The sequence below is a fragment of the Stenella coeruleoalba genome (assembly GCF_951394435.1).
Source record: "Stenella coeruleoalba genome assembly, chromosome: 17".
Lineage (NCBI taxonomy): Eukaryota > Metazoa > Chordata > Mammalia > Artiodactyla > Delphinidae > Stenella > Stenella coeruleoalba.
The window spans coordinates 9,757,159-9,777,725 of record NC_137163.1 but is presented as its reverse complement, the minus strand read 5'-3'; the positions used below and the strand labels follow the sequence as shown (position 1 = coordinate 9,777,725).

The following is a 20,567-nucleotide window of genomic DNA, read 5'->3' as shown; positions in this document are numbered from 1 at the left end:
AAAGGAGTTTCCCAGCTGGAGAGATGGCCTGTGGAGCTAACAGGGGACGGGAAACCATCCAGGCAGCAGAGGAGAAAGGAGAGGAGCTACCCAGGCCGGGTGACACCCTGGCAAGGAGTCCAACGGACTCCATGTCTGTTTCCTACACGTCCCCCCTTTCCTTAGCGAATGCAATTTCTGTATTCCTGAAGCCACGAGGCTCAGGCCCTCACAAACTTATTTCCACGGTGAGCGGGGATTTGGGCAGGGAAGGCAAAGAAGTCACCACTAAGGACTGGAGGGCTGACAGGGTGGAGCTGCCCACTTCCCCGTGACACCGAGATGGCATGGGCTCTCGGCCCTCCATCCACTCCGCTCCGCAAACAGTGCAAGAACACCCACGCTAGCTCCTCTTCCCCTCCACACTCACAGTAACTTCTGGTGCACCAACACACGGGAGAGGGCAACAGCACACCCGAAGTCCAAGCTTTCCCTCTGGAGAAACTTAAAAGTCAAGGTCTCACTCGGTGCTGTCCCTGTGTGGGCAAAAAGCTCGTTCACAGGCTGCCCAGGGCTTGGGGGGCAGGTAATGTCACACGAGCCATCCTTCTGGGGGAATCTGGCTATATGACAACCATTTCAGAAATTTATGAATACACCTGGCTTTCGACCCAATAATTCCCCTCCTAGGAATCTAGCAACACTAGGGCGGATAATGACAGATGCATTCACACATTCACTGCTCTGTTTCTGCTGAGCCTGACTATGTAAAAACACAAACTCCTCAGTCAGGGGTAACTTAAGTGAAGGAGGGAAATGCCATTAACATAATGACGTGCCTTATAAAATGTTACTGAAGACTTTTTAATGATATGGGGAAATGCTCACAACGCTTTAAATGAAGGTAAGCGGGATGTGGATGAATCTGAAAGGAAAGCCTGAAGAGACAGGAGTGGTTATCCCTAGCTGCCGGGATTATGGATAACTTTTCAGTTTTCTTTTTTATGCTCTTCCTACTAGTTTTCTACAAAGGGAATACATTCCTTTTATGCTCAATATGAAAAAATTATTGGGAACAAAAGTATGTTAAGAATAGATTGCAGGACAGGAACCATCGTTGCCATTGCACTGGCAAGAGCAGTTTCAGTGCAATAATAACGATGAAAGTCGGCTGAGGTAGACTCAAGAGAATGGAAAATGAGGAATTGGAGGGAGTGAACAGAGACAACTCTTTTAAGGAGTTCTGCTATGAAAGGGAGCAGAGAGAGGAGCGATTAAAGGTACTATGGTATGTTTATATGTTCATGGGAACGATGCAGTGGAAAGGGAAGGGCTGATGATGCAAGAGAGAGGGAAGGATCACTGCAGGAGGAAGGCTCTTGAGTAGGTGAAGGAAAGGGGCTGAGATCCAGGGCTCAAGATAAAGGGACTGCGGACAGGATGAGGACTGCGGACAGGATGAGCCATGACAGTGGCTCAGCCACTGTCATGGGAGAAAAAGCCATGTATATGGATTCAGACCCAGGTCAGGGGGTAGATTCAGTGGCTGGAGCATAAGGAAGTGCTCTTCCGATCGCTTCTGTCTGCTCAATGAAATGAGAACAATGCCATCCGCTGACAGTGAAAAGGGGAGAGTAATGGAGGTTCGAATAGAGAGAAGAGGTAGGAAATAGTCCTCCTGAAGCGTGGAAGAACCACATAAATAAGACAAAGAGTAGATTTTCCCTGCGGTGCTAGGACCCACCTGAGGTTCATAAATTTAAGATGTGGCAGGTTGGCAAATCCGGCTGTTGTTCTCCAGCCACATTCAACTACTCGGGTGTAGTCTCAAAGTAGAGGCAAAGGTGTTTCCGGTCAGTGTTGTGGCTTTGGAAGGTGGATACAATACAAGGAGAGGGGCAAGAGGGATGAGAGTGTATGGCAGGGAGACTGCACACCTGACCAGTCACGGGGTAAAAAGGGGAATGAAGCTATGAGGGGGCGAAGAGCAGTGGATGGGTCGCAGAGCAGCATCGGTGGACTGGAGGCCCTGACGTGGTCAAAGACCTGGTAGGGTCTGCAAATTAGTGGATGTGAGATGGACCAGTAGGTACTGGCGAGGCACCCAGAGAATGGGATGCTTGAAATAGAGACTTTGAAAGTGGTTCAGGATCACAACATTGTAAATCAACTATACTTCAATAAAACTTTTTTTTAAAAAAAAGAGTAGATTGCAGGGTTTCCCTGGTGGCACAGTGGTTAAGAATCCACCTGCCAATGCAGGCGACATGGGTTCGAGCCCTGGCCTGGGAAGATCCCACATGCTGTGGAGCAACTAAGCCCGTGTGCTACAATTACTGAGCCTGTGCTCTAGAGCCTGCGAGCCACAACTACTGAAGCCCACACACCTAGAGCCCGTGCTCCGCAACAAGAGAAGCCACTGCAACGAGAAGCCCACGCACCGCAAGGAAGAGGAGACCCCGCTCGCTGCAACTAGAGGAAGCCTGCACGCAGCAACCCAAGGCAGCCAAAAATAAATATAAAATAAATTTTTTTTAAAAAAAGAATAGATTGTAGCCTAACACAACACTATAAAGCAACTATACCCCAATAAAAATTAAAAAAAAAAAAGAAGACTGTAGCACCTGTTAAATGACACCAGAGACACAAGCAACGCTATCCAGACTATGGGAAACTCTATGGGACAAACAACTCTTTTCGTCCACAAATAAATTACAAAGAAAACAAAAGAGGGGATACCCACAGATTAAAGACATTTTACATACATGTCAAGTTGAACCTATGGATTGCATTTGGATCCTGGTTTGAACAAATTATTAAAAAAAAAAAAGATAGCTGGGGAAATTTGAACACTGACTGAATATTTAATGTTATATTGAGAAAATGTTCATTTTTTGATGTGATCATTATATTTATTGTGGTTCAGCGTGGCTGTTGTTTTTCAAGTCTATATCTTTCAGAGATACACACTAAAATATGTATGGATGAAATGAAAGAATTTCTGGAATTGCTTCAAAAATCAAGGTGGGGCGGTAGGGATAAAAACAAGAGTGGCCAAAGCAGATCACTGTCGAAGCTGGTAGGTGGAAGTTCCTGCTGGTTTCTCTACTTCTGCATGTGTGAAAGTCACAAACAAACCAACAAACTAAAACAGAAACATGCCCAAAGTAACTGAGCTACTAAGGAAAAAAGAGACTACAAAAGCTATTTGTGTGTGTGTGGGGGGGGGGAATTCAAGAATGCAAAGCATTATAAAATAGTCCAATAATAAAATCCATGTTCTTTTTTTTAAGTCAGAAGGTATTCTTTAAGTTAAAAATCGCCTGACAAAACATCCCATAGATCCACCTCTTTCAGATGGTGAGCTTTCCACAGGGCAGTGGGGGGGGACACAACACACGAGACTGGATGGCAGAACTGTCCTGGAGCTTCAGCACGCTACTTCTTCAGTCCTGTGACCTCTGACAAGTCATTTCAACTTTCTGAGCCTCCGTTTCCTCATCTGTCAAATGAGGAAACGGCAGCTTTGTTGCCTTAAAAAGTGTCGTGGATGAAATGAGACACTACGTATTCGTAAGCAGTTGTAACAGAGTACAGAAAAGTTGGAGAGTAAACCCAGAGCGCAACTGCTTACCATTTGTAAAGGAAAATCAGAGAGATGAACTCTTTTTGAAAATACCAGTTCTCTTGGTAATCCCTCTGATACCATATCACAAACTGGCTGTCCCAGACAATGCATATAAATTATCCAAATTTAAACGCCTCCCATTCAACATTAAGGAAACAAATCCAGAGGGGAAAATGCTTTCTCTTCCACTGGAATATGCAGGTCTTGTTTGTGTGTTTGTTTCCACTAAGAAAGTAAACACTAACCTGGCTCTCTTCCTTCCCCTTGCACTTTGCAGCTAAATCACAGCAAAGTCAGGCTGGTTGGATGTGGGAAGGGTTTGGCTGCAGAGCCCCACAGACCTGGGTGTGATTCCCGGCTCCATTATTTATTAGCTGGGTGACGCGAGGGTTAAAAATAACACAGACAGTTATTTCTGTACTCAGGACAGAGCTGGGACTCAAAAAGTGAGAGCTGTCACTGTTCCCGAAATTGCTAGCCCACTGAAAGACTGCAGGTTGCAGACACCAAAAATCCCAGACCAAAAATTCAGCTGGGATCCAGGTCTGCCGTGAATGTGGCAAGACCTCCAGGAAATTTAGCAATCGAGGGTTTTTTCTGCTCTATGTAATTGGTAGGCATATAACTGAAGTCCAGAGAGGCAGACAGCAGCATTTGGAAAACTTTTACCAGACCTACCCTCAACAACTATAAATAAAATGCAATTTCACTCTACCCTTCACTATTTTAGTCATATTTCTGAGTGACAGTAGGTAAAAGAAAAGGGGGCAGGGGGAGAGAGTATCCCTGGCCTCAAGGTACTTACAATCTACTAAAAGTGAATACATGTATGACCATGAATAAGTATATAATTTAGTTAATTAGCCAACTGGAGGGGAAAAAATGTGATTTCCATGACCACCCAGTGGTATTTAATATCTTGTCAGGAAGTTCTTATTCAACTCTAACTGAAATATCTCATGCTTCAGCTGAAGCCTATTTCCTGATTGTTCTACTTCATTAACATTCCATTCACAATATAAAGCATTTTTTCTTTAGGACGAGTCTGAGGTAGAAAGAGCATGGACTGGTCTGAATCCTTTCTAAGCCGAGCCTGTCATCTGTAAAATGGGCAACAGTGCCCACCCCACAGAGCTGCTGGAAGGACTGAATTAAGTGGCATGATGTGTGTAAGGCATCCAGCACAGTGCCCAGCGTAGAGAAGGTGCTTAATTGTAGTGCTGGCGGATTCAGAATTTGTTCAAACTCTTTTACTCAAAATGCAGAAGCCTTGGGACAGTGACCACGTTCTTTGACTTGGCACCATTTTATTTACTGGGAGGCGGTGCATTCACTTGCATTGCTATGAAAAATATTACTCCTATTAAAGCAGCAGCAGCTGCTAGGCCAGCAGTGAATGCTTATTTTGATTTGCACTTCGTGGAAATAAGGAGTATCTAATTTTATGTAAGTGTTATTAATGTGAATAAACATGACAAGGAAAAGGAAATGGGCTACATTTTAAAAGATGATTAATGAAACATGAAAGAAGACTCCCCACATTTGAAAACAGCAAAGACGCTCAAGTTTTATTTTGTGTGTAACTGGTCAGTGAAGTCACTTAAATGGAAAGAAAGCCGCGGGCCCTCGTCAGACGTTTAAGCAGCTTCTGTTACTCGACACTGGGAGACAGCCAATCAAAGCAGCACATTTCCCCAGCAGAGCCCAGCTGCCCTGCCGAATCTTCCATCCGCCCTGGGTATCAATGGGAGATTACTTCTGAGCACCATGTCATCACCATGGTTTAAACGGCAGTGGGGTGTTTCTCCTCCACCCTCACCCTGTGTGGAATGTTGGTCTTTCTTGACCACATCAGGAAAGCTACAGTTAGGCAGCGCGGTGCCCTGACCGCAGCCCTTCAAATGTCCCAAATGAGTACAGAGCAGGGGGGTCACAGGGAGGCGAGACTTGCAGAGGGAAGGGCAGAGAAGCTGACACCCCCAGGGCCGCTGGGGCGAGGCACAGGGCTGCGGCTGGTCCTCCTGACAACCCTGCGAGGGACAACCCTGACAACCCTGTCATCTCCATGTGGCTCTCACTCCACTGAAGGATGCTGACGGCGGGACCAGAAGACCAGATCCTCGTCCCATCGCCCTTGTGATCCGGGGTAGAGGGGGTGCTTCCCTACTCCCTTAGCTGTCTCTGAGGACCACCATCACGCCCAGTCCCTGCTGAAGAGGGACTCCCTCCCATCCGATAGCCCCACCAACCCACCAAAGCTGACTGCACTAGCAGTGGTCTCCTGACCCCAGCTGGCTGCCCCGACCCCCCGTCCCAGGTGTCCCAGCCAGGCACACAGACTAAGCTGGTGGGGGGCACTAGAGCCAGGGCTGCCAATCTCTACCATCTGCTCAAGAGAATACCCTCACTTCCTACCATTCTTGCTCCCCACGTTCCATAAAATACCCCCCCGGGAGCCCTTATAATAAACCCTCATTTTGCCTGAACTAGCTGTATTTTGTTTTCTTGGGGGGAGGCAGAGTCTGTTACTTCCAACAAAAGAGCCTAACACACTTGGGCTTTCTGGGTCTCAGCTTCCTCGTCCACAGAAAGCAGGAGACGGTCTCTAAGGCCTTTTCCAGCTCTGTCAAGTGTATCCCATAATAATACAGGGCACTGGGGACACGGCCGTGCTTGCCCTAGCCCCTGAGCACAATGCTACAGAAATACAAGGTATCCAGGCTCTATTAATAACAGAAAGAGCTTGGAAGAACTTATCTTTTTCTCCATCCAAATCACATCTGGCAGGGAAAGGGATGGTCTGGATGGACTCTGCTTTCTGTAATAGTTGCTACGTGCCATGCAATCATCTTTGGGGCTCTACCTCCCTGGGGCAAGAGGCTCTGATTTTGTTTTCCTAGCTTCTGGGTGGCTAAATTGGGTGCTGTCTTACCAAAGGCACACATATTCCAGTTCTTTTGGGAAAATTATACCATAGCCTTGGCGTGAAAATTCAGTTCTTACGTAAGTGACCACAAACAGCACCATGATACAGGGCTGCTCAGAAGGGGCTCTGGGTAGGAAGAACCCACTGTGAACTCCTAGACTCTGTTAAGACCAAGCGGGGTCAAGGGCCTCCAGGTCTGACCTAACTCCTGCCCCACTAACGAAAATTCATCTTACTGACACTGAAAAGAAGTTATAGGGCTTCCCTGGTGGCACAGTGGTTAGGAATCCGCCTGCCAATACAGGGGACACGGGTTCGAGCCCCGGCCTGGGAAGATCCCACACGCCGTGGAGCAACTAAGCGCGTGCGCCACAACTACTGAAGCCCACGCGCCTAGAGCCTATGCTCCGCAACTAGAGAAGCTACTGCAATGAGAAGCCCACACACCGCAACGAAGAGTAGTCCCCACTCGCCGCAACTAGAGAAAGCCTGTGCACAGCAATGAAGACCCAATGCAGCCAAAAATTTAAAAAAATAATAATAATAATAAAAAGAAGTTATGAGGCACACAGAAATGCAAATTCAAGGGTAGATCCTTTTCTGTGAAGGCGCCTGCCTCCAAACCAAAATAGAATTCCTTGTGGTCTCGGTGCTTCAAGCTGTAATCAGTAAAGCAAACAACCAAGCTGCCACGCGCGGTCCCAGTCAGGGCCAACACATAAATGCTTCCCCCAGCACCTCCCCACAAATGACCACAACCAAATACCTGCATTTATTATGTAACAGAGAACGCGGCTCATTACCCCAAAGCCCCAGCAAAAACCAAAAGGGGCAGCACTGCCCCAGCTTTGACGCACCAATGGAGGGGATACGGCAGAAGGAGGTCAGGGGGAAGGAAACAAAGAATCAGCAGTGACACCAGGAAGCACGGACAGCAAGGCTGTGCCGGCAGAGCCCATCAGACCGGCTTGGGTCCGAGGGGGCAGCTCTGCCCACTGCTTCCCTTACTTCACAGCAGTACCGCCAAGGGCTGAGTATAGAGTAAAACGGAGTTGACAGTCTATTTCAGATCAAGTTGGCTTTGACCGTGACCCCCGCAGTGGTCAATGTGTTTAGTGCTGCCCTAGTCCTCCCTCTAGTCCCATCTGCGCCTCCACCCTCCAGCTCCTCCCAGGCACAGAGCTGGCTCTGTCACTGACCTCATCACGCATCCGTCCAAAATGACTCTACCGAGTGTCGTCCTCTCGGTCACACATTCAAGGGTCCAACCCAATTAATAATAAACAGCAACAAGAGTGACGGTAAGAACAATCATTTAGAGAGCACCAACCATGCCGGGCACGGCTCCATGCACTTCACGTACACTGACTCACTAAGAGGCAGGTACTATCCCCATGAGGGCACTAAGACACCCAAAGGTTCAGTGACTTGCCTGACACACACTAGAAGATAACAGGGCTGCAATTAACCTCGGCAAGGGAACTTTGTCTTCCTCGACCCAAATGTCGCCGCTGGTCCACAGTGGAAAGAGCTCTGCCCGGCTCCCCATCAAGGAATGCCTTTCACCTCCTTCCTCCCCGCGCCACGGGAGGAAGCCTGACTAATGAGACAGGTCAGGCCTTGGCATTCATAGGGCCACATTTTACCAGTAATGCAGTCACCTGATGAGTGCCGCACTTGCATTATCTCCTTTAATACTCAAAACAATGCCATTTATTCATCGAATGAGGAAACGGAGGCTTAGCTGCAAAGTGATCCCCATCCGGCTCCCATCACTTACTCGCGTTTAAATAATACATGTGGGAATGGCTGAGGCCAAGGTCTGCCTTTAGTCCCCAAATGACTAGGTTACATAAATGGAAACCACCTCTCTGAGGCTCCCTTGACTCCCAGACGTAAAGACAAAGGTCTGAGTAACGTCTGAACATCCAACACCACAAACGCTTCTAATGAAAGCCTCCCAGCCCCACATCAGGGACGGCTGCTGTGGCTTCGCACAGCAGGTCATGTGAGAGCAGGACTTACCAGCAGAGCGGCTGGCAAGATCAGGTTCCCAAGTTCAGGTTCATTCTCCACTCCTTCTACCTGGAAGCAAGTTCTAGGGAACGACACTGGAAAAGGCATCATCGCAAGAGCCACAGGGTCCCGCCCATCCCCCCACCCCCACCCCGCCCCGTGTACAACCAGCCTCCATAGCCCTTTGGGAGAGCAGAGTGCAAAGAGCCTGGGCTAGGAGTCAGGAGACTGGAATTCAAATCCCTGCCTAATTTCCTTGCCATCTTTAGGTCTCCGTTTCCACCTCTGAAAGCAACGTTACTAAACTCGATCTGTGCGGGTCCTTTTCCTTCATGAGCTTTCTCCCACTGGAATACAAAACTCGAAGCTGCTTCTAGCAAAACCAAAAACAAGAATGAGAGAACATTTTGCTTCCCAATGTTAGGAATCTATAACTGGCAATCCAAGTATCTGACCAGCAGGAGATAATCAGTGCTCCACCACCAAGCGGATGTATTTCAGCCAAAATCCAAGACAACTGGCATGAGAAATATGCTGACCCACACTATGAGAGGTGTCTAATAATTTTCCTGGGCTACTGCCAGTGGCTGCTGGACCCACATGGCAACTTCCGTGGACCCCTCAGAGACCAGGCTCCTAGGCTGGCAAGCACCAGACTACATTTTCTCCGAGGCCCCTTCAGCTCTGATGTCCAGAGTTCCCAGCACCCAGCCCAAAGGCAGGGCTGTGATGGGCAGGAAGCCCGAAGGCAGCCAGCCGGAGAACCCTGCAGCACTCCAACCCAGAGTCACGGTTCTTCAGCCAGGGCTGCAGGCAGCTCACAGGCAAAGACAGGTTAGTCAACAGTCCCAGACCAAGTATGCCAGGGTGGAGCTGGAAGCCACAGGGCCTTTTCCACTTCTGCCGAGCCCAGGGAGGACCGCTGGCAGTGCTGTCTCTGACTACAAAAGACAGAGATTTCAAGAGAGGTCCTACAAGAGGTCTCTTAAGAGAGAAAAACAACTTTCCCTTCTTCTTCTTCTCTACTCCAACCTATCTTTGTCTCTCTCTCTCTCTGTCTCTGGCACTAGAAATCAAGTGGAGATAAGAAAAATAATCAGTAGACATCTGCAAGACAAAAAACAAACAAACAAACAAAAACTAGCAGAGAGGAAGCACAAAAGAGTGAACTAGAGATGAAACAGAAAGGCTTTCAGATCCAGAGATCCTGCACTCAGAGCATTCACTACTGTGTGACCTTGGGGAACACACTTTACCTCTCTGAGCCTTGGTTTATTCATATGTAAAAGAATGATAAGAATGCTATCAGACAGGGATTTTATTAGATGGTAGAAGTGGACAATGGTTTTTAAACCCTAAAGATGTATATAAAAGGCACACAGCATTAGCTTGGACTAGCCGGCTAACAGGTTTGAGCCTCATTTTAGAAAGAGGATGAGTTCTGGTACATAAAGGAAGTGTCCTTCTCTCCTTGCTTCTATAGGCAAATGTATCCTTCACTCACTGGCCTTTGCTGGTTATGTCCAGAGAAAACTCACCCTAAGTACCTCGGGACTGAGGGTTGAGCCACAGAGCCCAGAATTTTGCATGGGACATTGGCATCGGGGAAGACCTGTTCACCTTTTGTTGTTTTATCTTCAAGAGTTCAGGGACAAAGTAAGCACATATTCTTAACCTTAAGCAATGCAAAGGACCAACTTTGATTTTATCTAAACCCTTCCTGAGACTTGTTTTTTTTAAGACTGCAACCAAGTTTAGCAGTCACTATATAAAGGAGCACTTCCTATTAAGTTTGCCAGCTTTTAAGATTTAAGAGAAGCAATGCAATTGCATTCTAGAACACTGGGAGCTGATGAACAAGGTCAGACTCCAAGCCCTGGCCATACAGGTCCTACATGTGAGATTCCCTAGAACAACACTTGAGGACTTAAAAGCATTTATCTAAGATTGATGACCTCTAGTCATCAGCATGGAAGAAGATGCCCCAAAGAACATGGATAAAAATGAAAACTTACATGGGTGGGAGGAAACACATACAGATGAAGTCTGACTGGCATGCATGGAAACACTATAGATATAGGATTAATTCCCAAATCCACTACTTACCGTTTGTGTGATGCTGGGCAAAAGACTTAACTATCATAAGATGAGGTCAATGATCATAGTAGGGTAAACGTCAGCATGAAATAATAGTGTACAGGGCTGGCACACAGTAAGAGCACTAACAGCTGGTAACTACTGTTATTCTGGAACAGGCCTTGATAAGGAACCTCCATTCCACACTTTCATTAATTTCTTCATTTAGCCAAACATTTCTATGCCTTCAGAAAGGACTGAACACCTCATCTGCCCATGCTAACACAAGCCAGCCTCTGATGCAAGACCCACACTTGACTGAAAACCCCCTTAACAAAACTTTTAGACTGTTGAGGGCAGGGCTGTTCATCTTAGCATGCCCAGGGTCCAGCACACTTCAGGCCACGTGTATGGACAATTTGTATACTGACTGGACGAGTGATTCAGCTTGTGTCACAGGATAATGCCCTATGTTATTTTCCCCCACCTACGAGCTGCCCCTTTCTACCTTGTTAAGAGTGATGGCCCAACTGAGCTCTCTCTCCAAGACCATCAGATTCTCCATAACCTAATCCAGGTAGCACCGCCCCCCATACCTCCACTAGGCTGTACACAGCAAGCGCTCCCCCAAAATATTCTGAGTGAATGCTGTTCCTGGATGATGCCAAGTAAGTTCCCACATTTGAATCTGAAAAACCACACGCAAATCTGTGAAAGCACAGCAGAGAAAAATTAGTGCATTTAAGTATTACCTTGAAGAACTCCCTGGAACGTGAACATGAAGAAAAACCAAGCCACCTAGGAACTTAGGTACCTCTGTTTCATGAGATCAAAATGAGAAGACCAATAAAAGTGAAGCCTCCTTGGGGCTTCCCTGGTGGCGCAGTGGTTAAGAATCCACCTGCCAATGCAGGAGACACGGGTTCAAGCCCTGGTCCGGGAAGATCCCACATGCCGCGGAGCAGCTAAGCCCATGCGCCACAACTACTGAGCCTGCGCTCTAGAGGCCGCGAGCCACAACTAGAGAAAGCCCGTGCGCAGCAACGAAGACCCAACACAGCCTAATATATACATTTATTAAAAAAAAAAAAAAGTGGAGCCTCCTATGTTCCCTACAAAACCCCTGGAATATGTCTTTGTAGACATTTAGAACATCTACTTTTTGTCTTAACTGTTTAGGATTTCATTTACTTACAAGCCATTTGACCTTGGAGACAAATCACTTCATCTCAGTTTTCTTCTCTGTAAAATGGAGGTAACAACTGTCCCTCCTTCATAAAGCCTGTATGAGGGTTAAGTGTGATCACGCGTGCCGTGTGTCTTCAGTGCGCCTGGTAGAGAGCAGCTGCTCAATAAATGGGCAGAACATGCCTCCTCCACCGTCACCCAAGGTAAAAGTGCTGGGCCAATACTAAATAACCAAGCCGACCTTCGTGTATCACACTGGACTCTCCCCATCACCAAGCACTAAGTATGGACCGATCTAAGCCTTTAGATGGAGAGTCTATCCTACTCTCTCCCCGGACAGTGGTCCTGGAATGTGCCTGCTTGCTACCTTCTTGGGAAAGCTCTGCCTTCTCCTAGTCATTTACTCATAATTTCCAAACGGTCACAAGTCAAATGGCACACATCAGTGTGCTCTGGTTGCTGAATAAGCAAAACACTGGCTTTTTGCTTGGAAAACACTCACACACCAGCATGAAACCTTGGCAGCCCGTCTGCTCTTGCCTCTCAAAAGCAGCCACTCATTGTTTGCCAGCCACGCCATGACTTCCAGAGTCATGTGGGACCCTTTGCCCCCAAAGGTGAAGCCCAGAAGTAAACTCTTTTCCTTTTTTACCACATACTTCTGACCCAGCTCCTTGAGTGCACATCACAGGGAGATGAAAGTAAACGCGCCAACATCTGCAAAGCACAGAACTCTTTGCCGACAGGACGCAGCAAAAGGGAGAGTGTGGGCTAATTTGGGGTTCCAAGCTAGGAGATCGAATACAATCTTTTAGGTGAGACTTAGGAATCCAAAGAGCAAAAAATTTCATAGATAAATAGGAAGACAATTAGCAGAACTAGAAAAAGATTTAAAAAAAAATTCTAAGCTGCCCCAAATTAATTCCTGTTCCTGAGTTTCCACATCACCAAAAAACTACCCAAAAGTTCTATTCCTAAGAATAACCACAAGATAACACAAACAGCGCTCTTAAAGTTTCCATATATCTCACTCATGAAGCCTAGGCCAACAAGATTTCGCGGTCTGGCCCAAAATTTTTCCTTATATTTTGAGGATAACAACCTTAAGCCCCATAATTTTTTTTTGATTAATTTATTTATTTTTGGCTGCGTTGGGATTTCATTGCTGCGTGCGGGCTTTTCTCTGGTTGCAGCGAGCAGGGTCTACTCTTCGTTGCGGTGCGCGGGCTTCTCATTGCAGTGGCTTTTCTTGTGAAGCAACGAGCTCTAGGTGCGCACACTTCAGTAGCTGAGGCTCAGTAGTTGTGGCTCGTGGACTCTAGAGCTCAGGCTCAGTAGTTGTGGCTCACGGGCTTAGTTGCTCCGCGGCATGTGATATCTTCCCGGACCAGGGCTCAAACCTGTGTCCCCTGCACTGGCAGGTGGATTCTTAACCACTGCTCCACCAGGGAAGTCCTAAGCCCCATAATTTTTAAGAACTGAATTGTGATCCACTCAAGACATTTATACTAATGTACCTCTTCCACATAGGTAAGGTTGGGTGGGTGGGGGGGATTAAAAATTCAACTGTGGTGATTATCAATTAAGAAACAAAAGGGCATATTTCACATTTATGCTGAAGGTAATCATTCACGAGTCCAACGTCATGGAATACAATTCAACAGTTAAAAGATGCAGACTGGAGACAAAGACTTCTTGACCAGGACTGCACTTGAGTTCAGAAAAACAGTTACAAAATTATTGTGCCACTCTCTATGAAACATTCATTGAGAACATATCAACCGTACTCCAACATGACACTTCTGAACTTCCAGCCTGGTTCCAAGTCCTTCTCAAGTTCATAGGTGACCACGTTTGTATCATCACCAGGTCTGTTTTTCTATCTAACCTTGCAAAACAATATTCCTCGCCAAAAAAAAAATGTATCTGCTGTATTTGCTGTTAAATTTAGTAACCTCAAACGAAGATCAAGAGCAGCTGCATGTAACTTTAAAACATTAACCCTATCCTCTGGTGTGGCCGCAAAACGTGGGCACATACCCCTACAAACAGCATCACCAACTATATACTTACCCTTATCACACCCCACACAAAGAGAATACAGTGACACTATCTGAATGTGCAGAAAGGGAAAGTTAAAATAATTGACAGCTCTATTAGCAGGCACTGAAGAACTTCTCTAGAAGGAAAATAACCGCTCAGTCTAACCGATGTCACAGCCCTTAGAAGCATACAACTAGTACAGAAGAAGGATGAAAAATGCTCCCATATCAGCATGTTTCAATTTATCACAATCAAGTGAAGGACAGACTTGTCATAGGGTTGAATGCCTGGCAAGTCCGTTTAATCCCAGACACCAAACATCAGGCTGGTGCGACAGACAGGCAGTTGACAAAAACAAAACCAAAACAAAGAAGAGAGCCATTTACCTCTGGCTTTCCAACACATCTAGTTAGATGGTATTTCTCCAGCTGAATTTCAAAATTCAGTTCAATAACCCAACATTAACTTCAGAGAGACTCCAGAAGCAACCTCAACTGGCATAAAACATTCAGACTAATATGCAACATCAGGCCAGCAAAACAGGACCCAGCACTAGCAGGAACGTCTCCCCTCCTAAAATTTAGGGCCCCTTGGCTTCTGAACACCAGTTCTGCTTATAACCTGACCCAGAGCGAGTATCAAAGCCTGCATCAAGAGCAGTTTGCCCACAGAAGCCCAAGCTTCTTAATGTTACAGAGGGGGAGCCATGGTGAGCTTAAATCAGAAAGAGCTTCCCAAACCTCAAGTAAACCAACCACACAATAATAATCTAGGCAGGGAAAACGATCTGCCTTCCTAACTTCCCCCAATGCTGTCTTTTTCAGTTGAAATAGGTTTGGCTTCTTTGGAGGGTAGTGGTGCTTTACAGCACTTACAGATGGGGCAGAGTTCCAGGACAAATGCCTATTTTTATGGAGGTTCGGAGGCTTCTGCTGCTCCTGGGCTTGTGGGTTCCTCCTTACCTACCCACTCTGCCTGATCACTAATTCACTTAAAATTTTAAAGGAAACTGCTACACCCTTGGCTCTGCCCTGGGCACCCACAACCTTTCCCCGGTGGACCCAGATAAGAGGAGCTGTTCTTTCTGCAGTCTCAGGCCTCCCTTCTTCCTGTCTAGCCAGCTCTTCCAGGCAGCATCAGCCTCGGGTCTGCATTCACAGCTTAGGAGTTCCCTGTGGGCAGATCCTGCTGGCGCAGCAGCCTCAAACCCTACCAAACCATCCAGCCAGGGGAGGAGGGTGAGGACCAGTCTGCACAGATATCTCTTTCCACCCAGGGCTTTAGGACTAGAAGGGAGGAATCCTGGGGTGGAGGCAGTCCCGGCCTGAGCCCCCTCTCACTCCTTTGGGATTTTTCCACCGGCCCTCGCCTATGCAGCGAAGCCTGCCTGGCCAAGCCGGGCCTTGGAGAGCTGCATTCACTGACCATCGCCCAGTCCCCTACTAGTGACCTTGGCCACAGGGCTTCGCCTCCCTCTGCCCTCGGTGGCCTGACACCACCTACTTCGCGGGTTACGAGAGGGTCACAAGGATGTGGAAAGCGCCTAGAAGCCTGTTTGGCACCCAGGAAGGGAGCAAGAGAGGGAGAGGACTTGCCTCTTCTTCTGCCTCGGGCTGTCCAGAGCCCGCTCAGTTCTCTCCCCACCTCCAGCTCCGGGGGAAATGGGGCGGGGGCTGCACATCCGAAGTCCCCCGATCACCTGGGAGCGCGGTGGGCGGAGGGGGTCCCGGAGGGGGTGTGGCTCCCCAGGCCCCAACATCCCCATCCTCCCCGGCTCGGAAATCGAAACAATCCAACTGCGAGGCGGCGGCCGCGAGGGGAGGCAGCGAGGCATCCCAGCGGACGGGCCGGGGTCCCCGGCTGGGGGCCGGGCGCTGGGGGGGGCGGGGGGGATGCGCGGAGGGCACCGGCCCCGACCTACCTCCTCCAGCAGCGTCACGGTGTTCCTGCAGTTGTGCAGCCGCGTGGTGAAGCTGGACGTGGTGGGCGAGTTGTAGTCCTCGGTGGTCTCGGCGATAAACTCGGAGACGGAGATCTGGTCCGGCATCCTGCCGGGGAGGGCGAGACACAAGCGGGGGCGAGGGGTGAGTCACGGCGCAGGCTCCCGGGGCCGCGGGCCGGCCGGCGGCTCATGAACGCCCCGCGCGCAACCCGCCACTCGCCGCCCGGCCTGGAGCGGCTCGAGATCCCGGCGGCAGCGGCGGCGGCAGGAGAAAGGGCTGGCGGCCGAAGCAGGCGGCGGCGGCCGCGGCGGCGGCGCTCGGCGCGGGGCCCTTCAAACTCTGAGCGGCGCGCGAGGCAGGGGACTCTCGGGGACCCGCCTCCCTCTGCTCATGCCGGCGGCGGCGGGGGAGGGGACGCGGCGCTGCGCGGGGGCTCGGGCTGGGCAGGTCGGGGCGGCAGGCGCTGCCTTCTCACACGATCTGACAGGCGGCGGCGCGGACACCGACTGACTGAGCACACACTCCCGCTGGCGGGCTGGCGGGAGGCGGGCGACGCTCCCGCTACAGTCACGGGGACAAACAAGGAAGTGCTCTGCGCACGCGCCACCGGCCCCCCCCCCCGCCGCCGCCGCGGCCCCCGCCCCGCCCCGCCCCGCCGGCCCCGGCCCCGCCCCCGGCCGGCGCCCCCGCGCCGACGCCCGGGCCCCGTTCCGACGCCCGCTCCCGGGCGGGGGCCGCGCGGGGCAGCGGAAGCCCGCGTCCACGGGCAGCCCCCGGAGCGGTTACTCCGGCGAGCTTGTTACGCGAGCGTTTCGCAAGAAGGAGGACCAAAAAAAGTTGTGCGCGTTCTTTTTTAGCCCCGTGTGGGTGCAGGAAGCGAGGCCCGGAGAGCCGCCTCCTGCTGCGAGAGCCGCGGGCCCGGCGACAGGGGCACGGGGCGGCCCGCGCGGCCGCAGCGAGGAGCCGGCCCGGCGCCCGGGCTTGCAGCTGCCGGCTCGCCGGCTCCGGCCCTCACTCCCTTTCAGGGCGCTCACCGCCTTTGGAAGGCTAGTTTTGTGCAGTTTGCTTAAGTCGCTAAAATGCTAAGTGAAGACACATGAAGGGTTCTTTCTTTTTTATAATTTTCTAATCTTTCATTTGCATTTTTTTTTTTAATCTGAAGGCCAGACGAGGGTCAGGGGTGTAAAAAGGTATTTCCCGAGGTGCAAATGGTGTACAACGCCAAGCAGATGCCAAATTTCAGCAGAAAAATTACCAACAGATTGCTCATTCCTCGGCCCTGGCAGATGGCTATTTTGCTCAATCTACGTAATCCAAAGAATCCATTTAATTTCTCACCATTGATTGTGGATGAAATTGGTTTTGAAAAAAAAAGCTAGGCCCTTAGGAAGCGCCTCAGGATTGGCTCCTGTAATTGGAGCCAATGGGAGCCGCCTGGTAAACTCAGCTCCCAAATGCCCCCCCCCCACTGCCGCGCCCCCGGCAGAAGGCTGGCCCCGGGGGCCTCCCCTGGGCTTGAGTTCCTGCCATCTTTTACGGTTGTCTTGTTGTCTGACAACCTTCTGCAAACTACAACGGGGTGCCTCAAGGCAGGGTGGGACCTTGTGGACCTGTCTTAGCATTGGGCCTGGGGGGGACTGTCGAATGCAAACGCGTCTCCTCGCTCACCGCTCACCGTCAATAACTATTTACTAAGGCCCTACTATGTGCCCTGGAGATTCCTCAATGACAATGAGCTGCTCTCCTGACCTTACCTTCTAGTAGGGAAACAGACAAGCAATACTTGTGTAGTATAAAGTGGAGCACATATAGAGTAACAAAGTGATGCAGGTGCTATGGTATAAGGAGCGTTCAGAGAAGGCCTCTGACAAGGTGACATCTTGAGCAGAAAAGAGAATGAGGGGCTGCCTCGTGCTGTTGGCTCTGCGATCTTGGCCTTCAGTTGCCTCCCAAGAAGGGGAACGATGCGATGCGGGCACCAACCCCATGAGGCTGTTAAATGATAACGGATGAGAAAGTGCTTTGTGCACAGGAAAGCCACTGTGAGAGTTCCAGCTGTTTTGTCTGCCTGTGCTGGCTGTCCTGAACCTGCACTGTGCCTTCAGAGAACTGTTCATTTCTGTTAGGAAGGCAAGCCTTTCAGCTAATGAAAGGAAGGCCTTGGTAAGGCAGCATACACCAATAAAGACTCTTCCCTGCCAAAGTGAGGTGTTGAGACATGAGTTCTGAGAGGCATTCTAAAAAATAAGTAAAGAAGCAAACAGGCACCCTCCTTCTCCTCATTCACACTTTAAAAGTTTGGTTTGGGACACACCAAGGCTGAGGTTCTGGGGAGACAGCCAAATGGCCACTGCAGGCCATTTAAGACCTGCACCCGGGGGCTTCCCTGCTGGTCCAGGGGTTAAGAATCCGCCTTCCAATGCAGGGGACACGGGTTCGATCCCTGGTCGGGGAAGGGACCACGTAGGCAACTAAGCCTGCACTCGGCAATTACTGAGGCCAGGTGCCCTGGAGCCCATGCGCCACAACTAGAGAGAAGCCCGCACACCACAGCAAAGAGCCCGCGCGCCGCAACTAAGACCCGACGCAGCCAAAAATAAGTAAATATTTTTAAAAAAAGAAAAGACCTGCACCTGGAGGTCACTTGCTCATGTGCTGTTGTTGACAGACTGGCGTATGAGCCACCAGAAGAAAATCCTACCTCTTTTTCCATATACTAACTGGGTCATCCTGCATCTAGAAGGTTCTGTGACTGGAGCAAATATGGCCACTACTAGCTTGGGCTAATCAAGCTCTCTGAGCCTCCGTAACCGCATGCTACCCCATGCAGCAGTTGAGAGCCCAACACCCAGCACTTAGACTTCCATCCATTCCAGGAAGACCTTCCTCTAGGCTGGAAATCAATTTAGACTTTGATTTCGCATTATTTCTACTCTTCCCTCTATTCCAAGTTGTCATCGAATGCCTGTCACCTCCGCTGGGCTGGTAGCTGCTTCCATCCCACAGGTATGGCTTAGAGTAAACACTCGATAAATATGAGCCATTACGAAAAGCCTAGAGTCGGTGAATAACTGCCTCAACTCCAGGAGGCCTGGATTCCAGAGCTTTCTCTCCTAATAACTGATACTGTCGCCTTGGGCCTTGGTGCCGTCACTTGTAAAATAAAGGGGTGGGTGTGTCAAAATGACCACACAGATCCCTCCCAGCTGGAGCTGAGTCTGTGCATTCCCTCAGCTCTACAGACGGAAGGAATAAAGATTGTTAGGACAAGCTAAGCTAACTGCGATGGTCAACAGCGGGGACTTCTTTCTTGACGGAACTCACCAGAGTCCAAACTGCTGCCACCAATCGTTGTTTCAGTTTCATTTGAAGATTATGTTATGTATCTGCTCCTCCTCCGGCCAAGAAAGGAGTATGTGAACAATGAGATATTGTGCCCGGGGAAATATATACCTGCTTAGACTGCGCTGCAATTAGAATTTCAAAGGTTCACACCTCCACCCGCCATTTCTAGAGTTCATGGGCCATAATCCTTATTTATTTATTTATTTATTTATTTATTTAGCAGTACACGGGCCTCTCACTGTTGTGGCCTCTCCTGTTGCGGAGCACAGGCTCTGGACGCGCAGGCTCAGCGGCCATGGCTCACGGGCCCAGCCGCTCCACGGCATGTGGGATCTTCCCGGACCGGGGCACGAACCCATGTCCCCTGCATTGGCAGGCGGACTCTCAACCACTGCGCCACCAGGGAAGCCCGGCCATAATCCTTTTTAAATTTGAAACCATGCCCCGAAAACCATTCCTGGCTATCTTTTGCGAACAGACTCTAATGCGGGCAAAACTTAAATGCTGGATTCCTTTGTGCAGAGCTGCTCAGAAATACACAGCATCCCTTCCGGAGCCAGGAAAAATACACACACATACTCGTACACACGTGTACGCGTACTTGTGCGCACCCGACTCTGGCTAAAGCACGCTTCCTCTTTGTTGTCATCATCATCTCCATCAGACACCCTTCGGCACCCTTGGACTCATCATGCCTGTTTACTCTGAGCACTGCTGACCAAGGTGAGAATGGTCCTTACAGAATACTTTTCTTCTCCTTGAAAAGCGGCGGTAAGAATAGTGATGGTTTATTTCCCTGGTCAACAATGGCACTACTGACCCCACAGTCATCAGGGATTGTCTGAGTTAGGTTCCCAGTTGCAGGCTCCACTCATCCATCTGCCTAAGGACCAAGGAGGTGCCTTTACAAAATAGCTGACAATGCACCAGGGGGTGGCAGAGTGGGGAGGGGGTGTGAAGTGCTCTCTGGGCACGAGAAACCAAGAGGAGCTACCGGTGCTCTGATCCACGGTGCTAGGCAGCGGCCCAAGCTGATGGGATGGAATTACAGCATTCCTCCAAGGCTCCCAGTGCCTTCATGGGACAGGGACAACAGGTGGTGTGGGAAGAGAATACGCTTTGTGTTAACTGGGACCTGGGTTTGAATCTCTACTCTGTCACTTATTAGCCTTGTTTTCTCATCTGCAAAATTAGTGTAATAATAAAACTACTACACTACAGGTTGTGTTAACGTGAAATAAAGTGAGAAGATATGGATAAAGCAGTTTGAATAATCAACCAATGTTAGTTCCCTTTGAACTCCCTTTTTATGTGAAGTATGACTACAAATACATCTTTTTTCATTCCAAGACTCAGATATCTCCCTAAATTAGTCACCTGGAGGAGGAAAGGAGAGGGCCAAGGGGAGACTGCACAGTAATTC

General features: G+C 49.4%; 1 protein-coding gene across 4 annotated transcripts in view; it reads right to left on the bottom strand.

Moving 5' to 3' along the window:
- The window catches only part of ASAP1 (ArfGAP with SH3 domain, ankyrin repeat and PH domain 1), a 350,408-nt gene that overhangs the window by 256,876 nt on the left and 72,965 nt on the right, over positions 1-20,567 (bottom strand). For 3 of the 4 annotated variants that reach the window (XM_079901274.1, XM_079901276.1, XM_079901277.1), the window contains exon 3: positions 15,778-15,904. In XM_079901274.1, coding sequence (XP_079757400.1) covers positions 15,778-15,904 — 127 coding nt within the window. Of the gene's footprint in view, positions 1-15,777; positions 15,905-16,276; positions 16,361-20,567 lie in introns of those variants that run through there. The other variant, XM_079901275.1, reaches the window with a different exon arrangement.